This window comes from Triticum aestivum, chromosome 4B (genome assembly GCF_018294505.1).
Source record: "Triticum aestivum cultivar Chinese Spring chromosome 4B, IWGSC CS RefSeq v2.1, whole genome shotgun sequence".
In the NCBI taxonomy this organism is placed as follows: Eukaryota; Viridiplantae; Streptophyta; class Magnoliopsida; order Poales; family Poaceae; genus Triticum; species Triticum aestivum.
In genome coordinates, this window is record NC_057804.1 from 190,910,320 (window position 1) to 190,922,521 (window position 12,202).

At 47.7% G+C, this 12,202-nt stretch overlaps 1 protein-coding gene across 1 annotated transcript; it reads right to left on the reverse strand.

The window, feature by feature from the left end:
• Positions 1 to 1,087: 1,087 nt before the first annotated feature.
• LOC123091762 (uncharacterized) lies at positions 1,088 to 8,583 on the reverse strand. The gene is made up of 2 exons (XM_044513382.1): positions 5,347 to 8,583; positions 1,088 to 1,436 (listed from the first exon to the last, which is right to left on the reverse strand). The coding sequence occupies exon 1, from the start codon at positions 8,493 to 8,495 to the stop codon at positions 5,427 to 5,429; it is 3,069 nt and encodes a 1,022-aa protein (XP_044369317.1). The 5' UTR covers positions 8,496 to 8,583; the 3' UTR covers positions 1,088 to 1,436; positions 5,347 to 5,426.
• Between the last annotated feature and the right edge of the window lie 3,619 nt (positions 8,584 to 12,202).

The following is a 12,202-nucleotide window of genomic DNA, read 5'->3' on the forward strand; positions in this document are numbered from 1 at the left end:
AATTAGCTAGGGTCTCTTGGCCGTGATCTGTTGAGGACGACCGTGTTCTCATGCCGTGCAGGTAGCTGCCGATTCTCCTGTGGTCCTTTAGGGCTTATTCTGAATTGTTTTACCTGTCAGCAGGTCTCGATCAGATTGTCCTTGGTGTATCATCCATGCCACCATGCCTGCCAACATCAACTATCAGAATTAATTATTGGCAAGGATCCCAAGCTCTGTAGTTAGCAATAATAATTAATAAAAGTGGTGACTAGTTTGCATAAAAAAATTATAAATAAGCTGACTGGTGAGTAGTACTACTAAAGAGTAAAGACACTTCTCGTTGCCGTGCTTCATCTGCACACTGAAGCATGACGGCCACGCCATGTTTTCCAAAGTTTCTCAAGGGCTGGTGAGAGCAATTATTGGTTTGGTAAGAGAAGCAATTATTGGTTTGGTACACAAATACACATCTTGTGAACATAGAAACTTTAACAGACCTGAGCCTGGGAGTGCTTCTCATCAGAAGTATGGGATCGACGAACGGCGGCTCTTCTCAACAAAGCAGCGACTTACCTTAGCAGGTATGCATAAGTTATTTTCGTTGATTAATCTGCATGTATCAACCTCCATAGTTTGCTCGTGCAGAAATCTTCTTGTTCTCCTAACCACCAATCAAAACAAGATCTAGCTAAAAACTGCAAAATCCTGCAAAACCAAACTAGTCAAATACCCAGCTTCAGCCAACTTTAGTTGCAAACTTGCCATTGAGTCATTGTTTCAAAATAGGTTGCTTGATGTTATGCATCCATTGTTTTCCTTCTAGACTAGATCTACAAAATGTTTGGAGGAAATAGCACCTTATGAGTTGAAAATGTTCGTTGTTCCTTAATATGCTTAGCTCATAATTCGTGTATCTCCTTGCAGAAGTATGGTAATTCATGGTTGAGTACTGCAGTGTGATAATAATATATACAGTACCTTCTAATTTTTTAGGCTGGGCCACAGAAATTATCTGAAGGCACACAGGCTACCTGCTGTGCAACATATCTGTCTCAGCTCTGACTTGGGGAGCAATGGCCGAGGTTGTGATTCTCTTTTTTCGATAAAGGGCGCTTTTATTATCTCAAAAAGTAGCATCAAGAAGATACAAAGCATTATGAGTAACACCCGGCCTCTGCATAACTAAGATGCACACAGCCAATCACCTAAAGTCTGATAAAAAGAAAGGAAGAAAAAACGACAAATGGGCGACAGTAGAGTCATATAGACCGACACTATGCCTATGTCGAAAGGGGTGGTGGACCGATCCGGAGATTATGCTGCCACCCATGTTGGGTAAAAACCTCCGTAGCCACCTGCTCCAACCGCATACACACCGCCTTGAACAGCGGTTGGTACTCCACTCGTTGTAGCGTATACCACGTACGAAGCGAGTGCGTACAACGGAAAATAACCTGCAAAGGAGAAGCATTTTTGTTATTGAAAACCAAATCATTTCTACATAGCCAAAGCGACCATAGTAAGGCATACGCTCCCACCCTTATTAGCGTTTTCAACCTATTTGGAATACCATCCAACCAATGACCAAAAATATTGGCGACACTTGTGGGCGGATACAAATTTGACGCTATTTGGATGACTGACCACGTAGAACGTGCAAACTTGCATTGGGAAAAGAGGTGTTTGATTGTCTCTTCATGAGTACAAAAACAACACATCTTACTCCCTGGCCAGTTGCGCCGTGCGAGGTTGTCTTTGGTTAGAACAACTCCCTTACGAAGATACCACATGAAGATTTTAACTTTTAGTGGAATCTTTGACTTCCAGATTTTCTTGTTATTACTCACTGGTACCTCAGAATGCGTGAGCGCATGATACATAGAGTCTACTGTGAAAGACCCCGATGCAGTAAGGTTCCAGCGAAACACATCCCGACCTTGTGTCAAATTGATCAAATCCAGACGGGATAAAAGATTATGCCATGACGTAAGACGGGGGCCAATCAAATCCCGCCTAAAAGAAATATTGGGCGGGAATGAACTGAGCACCTGCGCAATAGTTTTATTCTTATCGCGAGCGATGTTGTACAAGGCTGGATATTGTTCTCGGAGACTGGCATTGCCTAGCCAGATGTCTTCCCAAAAACGAATCTCCGACCCGTCCTTTATCGCGAAAGACCCAAAGCGAAAGAGATGTTTCTTTGCTGCCATTAGGCCAGCCCAAAAGTGCGAGTCACCAGGTTTCCAATATGCCTGAGACACCACCTTTTGACCTAGATACTTGTTGCGCAGCATGGTTTGCCAAACACCATCCTCGGTAAGAAGTTTAAACAACCACTTACTAAGTAGGGCCTCATTCTTGACTTCCAGGTCATGAATTCCAAGGCCACCTTGGTCTTTTGGCCTACAAACCACACTCCATTTGGCCAACCTGTATTTTTTCTTTTCACCATCTCCTTGCCAAAAGAATCTGGATCTAAAATAGTCCAGTCTTTGCAGGACCCCTTTTGGGAGTTGGAAGAAAGAGAGCATATAAAGAACCATATTTGTGAGGACAGAGTTAATCAAAACTAGCCGTCCTCCAACTGAGAGCAATTTGCCTTTCCAACTGCTCAAACATTTCTCTAGCCGCTCCTCTACATGCTTCCACTCCGCAATGGTGAGACGCCGATAATGAATCGGTATTCCCAGATATTTAATCGGGAATTGGCCATGTGTGCAACCGAACAGGTCAGCATAATCGGCCGCCGCCTCAACAGCTTCTCCAAAGCAGAAAATTTCACTTTTATGGAAATTAATTTTGAGACCTGACATTTGCTCAAATGCTGACAACAAGAGTTTCATGTTTCGAGCCTTATCTAGGTCATGTTCCATAAAGAGAATTGTGTCATCGGCGTATTGCAGAATAGAGAGGCCACCATCCACAAGGTGTGGCACTACTCCTGCAATCTGGCCGTCCTGCTTGGCGCGCTCAATCAGAATAGCCAACATGTCAGCGACAATGTTAAATAACATTGGGGACATGGAGTCACTCTGTCGTAGTCCTTTTTTTGTTTGAAAGTAATGGCCTACGTCATCATTGACTTTGATGGCCACACTACCTCCAGTTACAAAATTATGGATCCACTGACGCCATTTATTAGAGAAACCTTTCATCCTTAGGGCCTGTTGGAGGAAAGGCCATTTGACCTTGTCATAGGCTTTTTCAAAGTCGATTTTGAATACGACTCTACTCATGTTTTTTCGGTGCATCTCATGGACGGTCTCATGCAGGATTACTATGCCATCGAGTATATTTCTTCCTTGCATGAAAGCCGTTTGAGATGGCCGGACAATATGGTCAGCTACTGAGTTTAACCTATTCGTAGCCACTTTGGTGAAAATTTTGAAGCTTACATTAAGGAGGCATATGGGTCTGAACTGTTGGATCCGTTCGGCCTCCTTAATCTTTGGCAACAAGACAATCTCCCCAAAATTAAGTCTGAATAGGTCAAGTCTGTCGGCATGAAGACAATTAAACAACTCCAAAAGGTCAGACTTGATGATATCCCAGAAATTCTGATAGAATTCTGCCGGGAAACCATCTGGGCCTGGAGCTTTGTTATGTTCCATTTGGAACACCGCAGCTCTCACCTCCTCTTCGGAGAACGGTGCTGTAAGGATATCATTTTCTTCTGCCGTGACTTGTGGAATATCGTCTGTTCGGGACTCGTCAAGAGTGAAGTTCCCATCAACCGTCGCCCCGAATAGAGATTTGTAGTAGTTGGTGATATACTTTTTGAGCTCCTCCTGACCTTCGATCCGCCCCTCCTCTTGTTGGAGACTGTAAATACATTTCTTCCGATGCCGCCCATTAGCGACCAATTGGAAGTATCTTGTATTACTATCACCCATCAAAATGAAATCGGCTTTGGATCTTTGGTAGTATTTGATCTCCTCTTCTCGCAAAAGACGTGCAACCTTCTCATTAGATTGATTTTTCAATTCAATCTCTTGTTGAGATTAGGTGCGCGTCTCAGCAATTTTGTCGAGGTCGTCAATGATGGTACAGAGCCGTTGTTTTTCCTTTTTGTATATCCCGTTGGTATGTTTCGCCCATCCAGTGAGGTGTTGCCTCATGGCCCTTATTTTAAAGTTCCATCTCTGAATAGGTGTACGACCAACAGCGGGCCTCTCCCAAACATTCTTGATTATGTCTACAAATCCTTCCCGGAGCAGCCAACCCAATTCAAATTTGAAACGACGTCTGGCAGCCGGGTTTGTAGAGTTAGAATCCAGAATGATGGGTGCATGATCCGATAATGCCTCTATACGCTCTAGGGATCGCACAGTTACCAGAGGAAATTTTAGTTCCCATTCGGTATCCATGAGTACCCTGTCAAGCTTCTCGTATGTTGGCATAGCTCGGTTATTAGCCCAGGTGAACTGCCGCCCCGACATACTGGCCTCCCGAAGATCCAAACTGTCTATCACAGCATTGAATAGGAAAGGCCAGTGAGTGTCAAAGCGGTCATTATTTTTCTCTTCCTGGTACCTAAGGATATTGAAGTCCCCTCCAATAAGCATTGGGTACGGGTTATCCTTAGCCAGGTTTACCAACTCCCGAAGGAAAGCCGGTTTTTGCTCATCTTGGACCGCCCCATAGACAGCGATGAGAGTCCATGTAAAATTGTCCGTCCTATTTCTTAGGTGACATTTTATATGAAATTCACCGATCGAAAAGGCCAACAAGTCCATGACTGTGGTCAGAATCCCAAGAAGTATTCCTCCGGACCTTCCACGAGCTGGTAGACTATGCCATGCGTAGTCAAAACCACCTGATAGGTGATCGAGAACATACGGGCGAAAGTCACACTTACCAGCCTCAGAAATTGCCACAAAATCCAATCCATGTTCCCGTACACAATCACCGACGTGTTTATGTTTAGCCAAGTCTGAGAGACCTCTGCTATTCCAAAACATGCCTTTCATGTGGAAACTCGAATCGGTGTGGCCTTCTTGGGCGGTTTTTGTTTCTTTTTAGATGAGTTTGATTTAGATTTCTGCGAGGATGCTGTGAAGTCACAAAACATGGACCCAGGTCTCGCGTCATCCAATCCAACCTCGGTAACCTCACCAACCAAGTGGGATATAAGCGGACCATCATATTTGGCATCCGCTTCATCCTCCTCCTCGGTTTCAGGGTTAGGTATGGATGCATTACACTTCGGAGAAACCTTTAAACGGTCAATCTCCATATGTTTAAGCACCCCAACCGATAGATTAATTTCATTATCATTCTTTTCCATAGAGCATCCAACATTCTTTAAACTAGAAGAAATACGTGAATCTGAAAAGGAAAGAAAAGATTTCGTGGAGAGATTACCTGGAGCGGTGTCCAAATTACGTGCAGCCTGACGTCGCATTGCCTTGTCCATAGCATGTTCGTTGGTCGGAGAAGAACCGTCAACTGAGACGGGGGTGACGGTTACTACGTCGAAGGGGAGAGCTTCCCTCAGACATAAGAGCCATCGGCGTCATCGGACGATCCGTCGACAATGATGAAGCAGCAGCCAACATGGTAGGTGTTGAAGACGAAGTCGGTGCAGCAAGATCAACACTTGGCGCCATCGGAATAGCCCCGTGAGACAGCATCGGAGACTGCTGCCGAGCCTGCGTGGGTGGGCTGACTGCAGCAACAGCCGGCTGCTGAACCGACACGTCCAAACGCTGGCGAAGATCTGCAGCTCCGTACACATCAGCTGCTCCATGCACAGTAGCTGGGCATGCACCTGAGCCGATGGCTTCCGCCAGGCCCTGAGCTGGTGGGCCAAACTCCCCCTCAACCGGCTGCAAGGCAGCAACTCGCTTGGGGTGCCCCAGACCTGCGTGTGCGCTGTCATGGCCACCAACGCTTGCCTCCAAATTATCTGCATGTATCACATCAATAGATGGGGTGCTAGTTGTGCGTGACTCTTCAATGGTGCTCATGGGTGAGTCCGAGCATACTCTCTGTGCACCCGCAAAACCAACATCCGTGTTCATTGGAACGGTCCCATCAGACTGAGATTCAGACGAAGCTGCACCGGAGACTCCAGAATTTTTGGCCTTTTTATTCGCATCCTGATCAGGCAAATCATCATCCCGGTTTGCCCCATGGTCGGGGCCATCATCTTGGTGTTCCCAAATTCGAGGGATAAAATCATCATCGGGTTTAAAATCATCCTCCTCGAGAACAAATCGGAAGTCATAACCATTTAATTTGACATACACCCCAGCAGACACTGACGCACTCCCTGTATTATCCTCTTTCGTAAATATATTTAAATTTAGGACAGCCACTTGAATACGCACGATGCCACGGCGTCGCAAGCAAATCAAGTCAACATCCTGTGTTGCGTCGATGACGGAACCCACTGCCCACAAACCAAGAAAGTGGCGAAGTGGCGGTGGAACTCCGGTGACATGTACCCAAACTGGCTTCAGCGGATTATACGTAGGCTTGACATCATTTTTTGATTTCCATTCACTGATAGCAATCAGTACATTGTGAGACTTGACTTTGAACTCGAAAGCAGACACTCGACGCAAAACCTCCATAGACGGAAAGGCAACCAAGAAGGCATCATCACCATGAGGAACGGTCTCCCACTTCCATGAAGTTTGTACCGAGGCAATTTTAGCAATCTCAGCCTCCACAACAGCTCCCGTCACCGAGCCTCCCGATATCATAACCAGACCGATTGGTGAGGACGATGGTGCGAGGTGCTCCTTAAAAACTGAGTCCGGCAGATGCACGAACATGGCCTCGTTTAGACCCACACCACCGAAGGCTGCCATAGGTCTCGACTGCTTCAGCACAGAGCAGCGATGAAGAGGATGCTTATAATTATTGCAAATGTAGCAGAAGTGAGTCACATTACAATCCTTAGAAAGATGATCGTCCGTCCTGCACTTGTAGCACCAAAGACTAATCTTCTTCCCTCCAATCTGTGCTGCAGGCGAAACAGTTGAAGTCCCAGCCGACACAGGGCCAGGCAACACAGGAGCAGCAGGCGTGGCCTGAGGAACCGGAACAAAGAGCGGCGGTCCCGAGGCAGTCGATGCAGGAACCCGGCCGGTACCCTTACGCTTCTTTTTCTTGTTGTTGTTGCTCGGACGGCTAGAAGTGGGAGGAGCAGCCGCTGTTGTTGGAACGCCGAAAAGCATCGGTTGTTGGAGAGGAGCGGAAGCCGGCGGTGCCTGTCCGGAGGCGCCGGTCCTTGGCGGCCCGGCCGTGGGGCCAAACCCGGTGAAGCGGGACTGGGATGGTACGACAGGGCCGTCCTGTGACACAACAGCTGAAGATGGCGCGGTTCCCTTCATTGCCGGCGGACCGCCTTTGGACGAGGAAGGTAGGCGCCCTGACATGCCAGCGGAGGCGCCTACACGAACGGCGGCGGCGTAGGAGACCCTCAGCGGCGGCGGCGGCGGCAAACGAGATGGTGATGGAAGCGTATCGCACGTAGGGATTAGGGCCCAGGCACGTACGACTCCTCCCCTAAGAGAAAAGTCAACGCGGCGGGGCCACCCTGACATCTGCGACGCGCTGGCAGAGGACCCACCATCGCTCGAACCCATCCTCCCGGTCTCGATTGGCAGCGTGGAGTTAGGCGTAACTGACGCACTGCATGTTGCCGCAGAACGTGGATCATGCAACGACCGTTGAGCGTTGTCTGCCGCGGGCCCGTCGGACGACGGCGGCGGCATGAATGCCGCCAGGGCGACGGGCTGCATCGGCCGCGGGCGCGGAAGAGGCCCTTTCCACGGCCGAATTAGCACACCCCGGCGGATGTGGCGCGCGGCAGCCGGCGGCTTGTAGACGTCTACTCCCACCGGCGGGGTCCTGCACTGAGAAGGCAACCCATTAGTCGAAATTGAACTATCCCGTACCTGGCCGGAGATGGGCGTCGGAGATGAAGATCCAGGTCGTTCCCAAACGCGCGACGCCGGCGTCGGAAAACCGACGTCTTCCCAAAACTCTTGCACCAGCTCTTCCTTTGTCTTCCTACGGCGCGAGACAGTGGACCAGGCAGCACCTCCGTCCGCTAGACCCTCATCGGACAGGATCATGGAAGCAGCCTTCATCGCCACATGCTCCTTTCCAGACGAAGCATCTACGGCCGAGGCCTCATCGCCATCCTCCCCGACCTGCGGCTCAGCAAGGACATTGAAACGTGATCCAGAACTAGAAGCCGCCATCGCCGGCGAGAGATCTCCCGGCGCGAGGGTAAGCCGCCATCGATCCGGGAGGACTCGTGCTCCAACGCGCACGACACAGTCAAGGAGCACCATCTCATTCCCGGTGGAGATCCTCTCCCCAGGCCGAAGATGCCTCCCTTCCTCAATCTTCCCATCGCTGTTCCGTAAGAAACAGAAGTCCGGACGATCCAGGTAAAGAGAACCGACGCGCCACTCCAGCCTGCCATCGAGGAAGGCGGTGGAGAAGGTCACCGCCCATCGGAGTGGCGGAGGCGTTTCCGGCGGTCTCCCCATCTTTCTCACTTCCAGCCCACTAACGACCTACCCTGCCACTCCCTGCTAGATCGGTGTGATTCTCTTGGCAGTGGCAAAGATCGGTGTAGCTCTGGCGAATGAAGCAACGAACCAGGCTACTTTACATTTCAATAACTTTATAACACGGCTAACAGAGCTTCAAGGAAGCATGGGTCACATCAGAAGGGAGCTCAGGTTGATGCATGAATATCTTGGCCGAATGGACGTGCAGAATCGCAACAATCAGACATATTAAATCTGGGGTGGAGGAGTGAGAATGTTTGTTCATGGGATTGAGGACATTGTGGATGAGTATTTGCAACTTGTTGGTCAGAAACATGACAGTGGATGGAGTGCCTATCTAAAGAAAGGATTCAAACAACCAAATGTTTTCTTCTCTTTAAACAGGGTAGCTTCTTTGGTTAAGGAAGCGGAGGTCAATCTTGTGCACCTGTTCCAGGCTAAAGAACGATGGGTGCTAATGGTAGATAGTGGGTATATGAATGACTAAAGTTACATTGTTGAGAGGTCTTAGCATCTAGCGAGCACTTCACATTCCCTTGCTGAAGAAGATCTCGTGGAGGTTGATGGAAACAGAAAAAAGCTTGAGCAGTGGTTGGCAGGTGATGAGTTGGAACGCTCTGTGATAGTGCTGCATGGTATGGGAGGGCTTGGTAAAAGAGGGACTCCCCAGTCTCTGCATCAGAACGATGCATACGGCCACATTTATAGATAAATAAAGAGGTTCAACAAGGTCTTATAGTCTGAAAACAAAAAAAACGGCAAGCTCACAAAGAGCCACAACGCCAAAAACAAAAGGCCCAAAAGCTACAACCGGTTGGCATAACAAAGATAGTTAAACTAATCCCCTATCCTATTACATGACCGCCATCCAAACCGGTTGAAGATATCCCGCGCACCCATATTCCACTGGATAGATCCAGTAACCAAACGCTCCCTGGCCTCCGTCGGAGTGAGTAACGACCACATATGGATCAGCGCAGTAGCTCGGAATAAAACCTGCAAAAAATGAATAGTTGTTGTTCTGTTAAAAGCCAAATCATTTCTGCAGTTCTAAATTGCCCATAACAACGCACATACTCCTACGCGAATGTGTCTAGCTGTTTCGGACTCTATCCCAACAAGCCACGTTCCAAATAACGTACTGACCGAATTCAGAGGAGTAATGTTAAAGGCAATTTGCACCGTGTGCCACAAAACTCTCGTCAACGGGCAATCAAAGAAGAGGTGCTTGATAGTTTCGTCCTGATCACAAAAACTACACCTAGTAGATCATGTCCAGTTGCGCTTAACCAAATTATCCTTTGTTAAAATGACTTGTTTATGTATAAACCACATAAACACTTTAATTTTCAGGAACTTTGGCTTTCCAAACATGTTTGGAACTAGGAATAGCACTAGAGTTAATGACATCGACTTGACTGTGAACTCTCCAGACCTAGTAAGCTTCCAACACAAGTGATCAGGCTGATGAGCTAGCTGAACCTCCATCAGTCTACTCACCAAATGAAGCCATGCTTCCCACCGGTCGGCAACAAGCACCCTCCTAAACTGAATATTAAGGGGAATGGACTGCATAATCGTTGCAGCAAGAGCATCACGTCGTTGAACAATACGATACAGGGATGGATACTGAAGCGCCAACGGCGTTCACCAAGCCAAGTATCCTCCCAGAAGCGAGTAGTGTTGCCATTACCGACAATAAACTTTGTTCTATTAAAGAAGGAAACTTTGACTCTCATAAGCCCCTTCCAAAATGGCGAGTCAGTCGGTCTCACTGTCGCCTGGGACAAAGTCTTGGACTGCAGATACTTACTATGGAGAATCTGCGCCCACATTGCCTCAGTCTCAACTGATAACTTATACAGCCACTTACTGAGAAGACATATGTTCTTGACTTCAAGATTCTCAATACCAAGGCCCCCCTGGTCCTTTGGTCGATAGATGATATCCCATTTGGCGAGACGGTATTTTCTCTTTAGTTCATCACTCTGCCAGAAGAATCAGGATCGATAGAAGTCCAGCCTTTTCCTAACCCCAGCTGGGACTTCGAAGAAAGATAAGAGAAACATAGGCATACTCGTGAGCACCGAATTAATAAGAATCAATCGGCCTCCATATGACATGATTTTGCCCTTCCAGCAACTCAGTTTCTTCTCAAACCGATCCTCGATGCACTTGCATTCTCTGTTTGTCAGCTTATAATGGTGAATGGGTATACCTAAGTGCGTGAAAGGTAATGCCCCCAATTCGCATCCAAACAATTGCCTATAAGCCTCTTGTTCCTCATTGGCTCTACCCAAACAGAACAACTCGCTTTTATGAAAGTTAATCTTCAATCCGGTCGATTGTTCAAATAAGCATAACACCAGCTTTATATTTCTCGCTTTTGCCAAGTCATGCTCCATAAAGATGATTGTATCATCAGCGTACTGCAGGATGGACACACCACCATCAACTAGATGAGGCACCAAGCCACCCACCTGACCGGCCTCCTTTGCCCTACCTATTGGAATTGCCAACATGTCAACCACAATGTTGAACAGAATAGGAGACATTGGATCACCTTGTCTCAGGCCCTTGTGTGTCTGGAAATAATGACATATGTCATCATTCACTTTAATTCCAACACTCCCTTTTTGCGTGAAAGATTCTACCTGGCGTCGCCAAGCTTCATCAAAACCCTTCATGTGTAAGGCCTGTTGAAGGAAATGCCATTTGACTTTATCATACGCTTTCTTGAAATCCACCTTGAAAACAACTCCATCTAGTTTTTTTGTGTGAATCTCATGGAGCGTTTCATGAAGGACCACAACCCCTTCGAGGATGTTCCTGTCCGGCATGAAAGCAGTTTGAGTAGGCTGCACCACATCATGCGCAATATGTGTGAGCCTATTAGTCCCGACTTTAGTAAAAAATTTGAAACTAACATAAAGAAGACAGATGGGCCTGAATTGCTCGATTCTCACAACCTCTATTTTCTTAGGAAGCAGGGTTATCGTTCCAAAATTCAGTTGAAAAAGCTGAAACTGTCTAGAGAATAAATCATGGAACAACGGCAACAGATCCCCTTTAATAATATGCCAGCACCTTTTATAAAACTCAGCCGGGAATCCATCCGGGCCGGGAGCCTTATTATTTTTCATATGCGATATGGCCTCAAACACCTCTTTCTCAGAAAAAGGAGCGGCTAAAATATCATTCTCAACAGCAGTAAGTTGAGGCACATCCTCAATCCTAGACTCATCCATAGACACACAGTTATCCTCTGGAGGCCCAAACAACTGCTTGTAATACTCAATAATGTATAATTTTAGGTTCTCCTCACCAAGAATCATTCCTTCATCTTGCTCAAGCTGAAAGATCCTCTTCTTCTTGTGTTTGCCATTGGCGATCATGTGGAAGAATTGAGTATTTGCGTCCCCCTAGACTACTCTTCGGACCTTGGCCCGCAGTGCCCACTTTAATTCTTCTTCACGAAGAAGCTCTTTCAGCCTCATCTCCGCGTCAAGCTTGGCATGAAGCTCTGAGGCTGGTAGAACCGTGTGTCGGGGGGATGGACCCCGGGCAGGCAACGGAACCCGGATCCTCTTCAAAAACAACGGGGCTAGCACCGCCCCTCAATACCGGCACACGCTTGGCCGGGCCGCTCGACCCGGCCAAGTCCCGCAACCCGGCCGGACTCG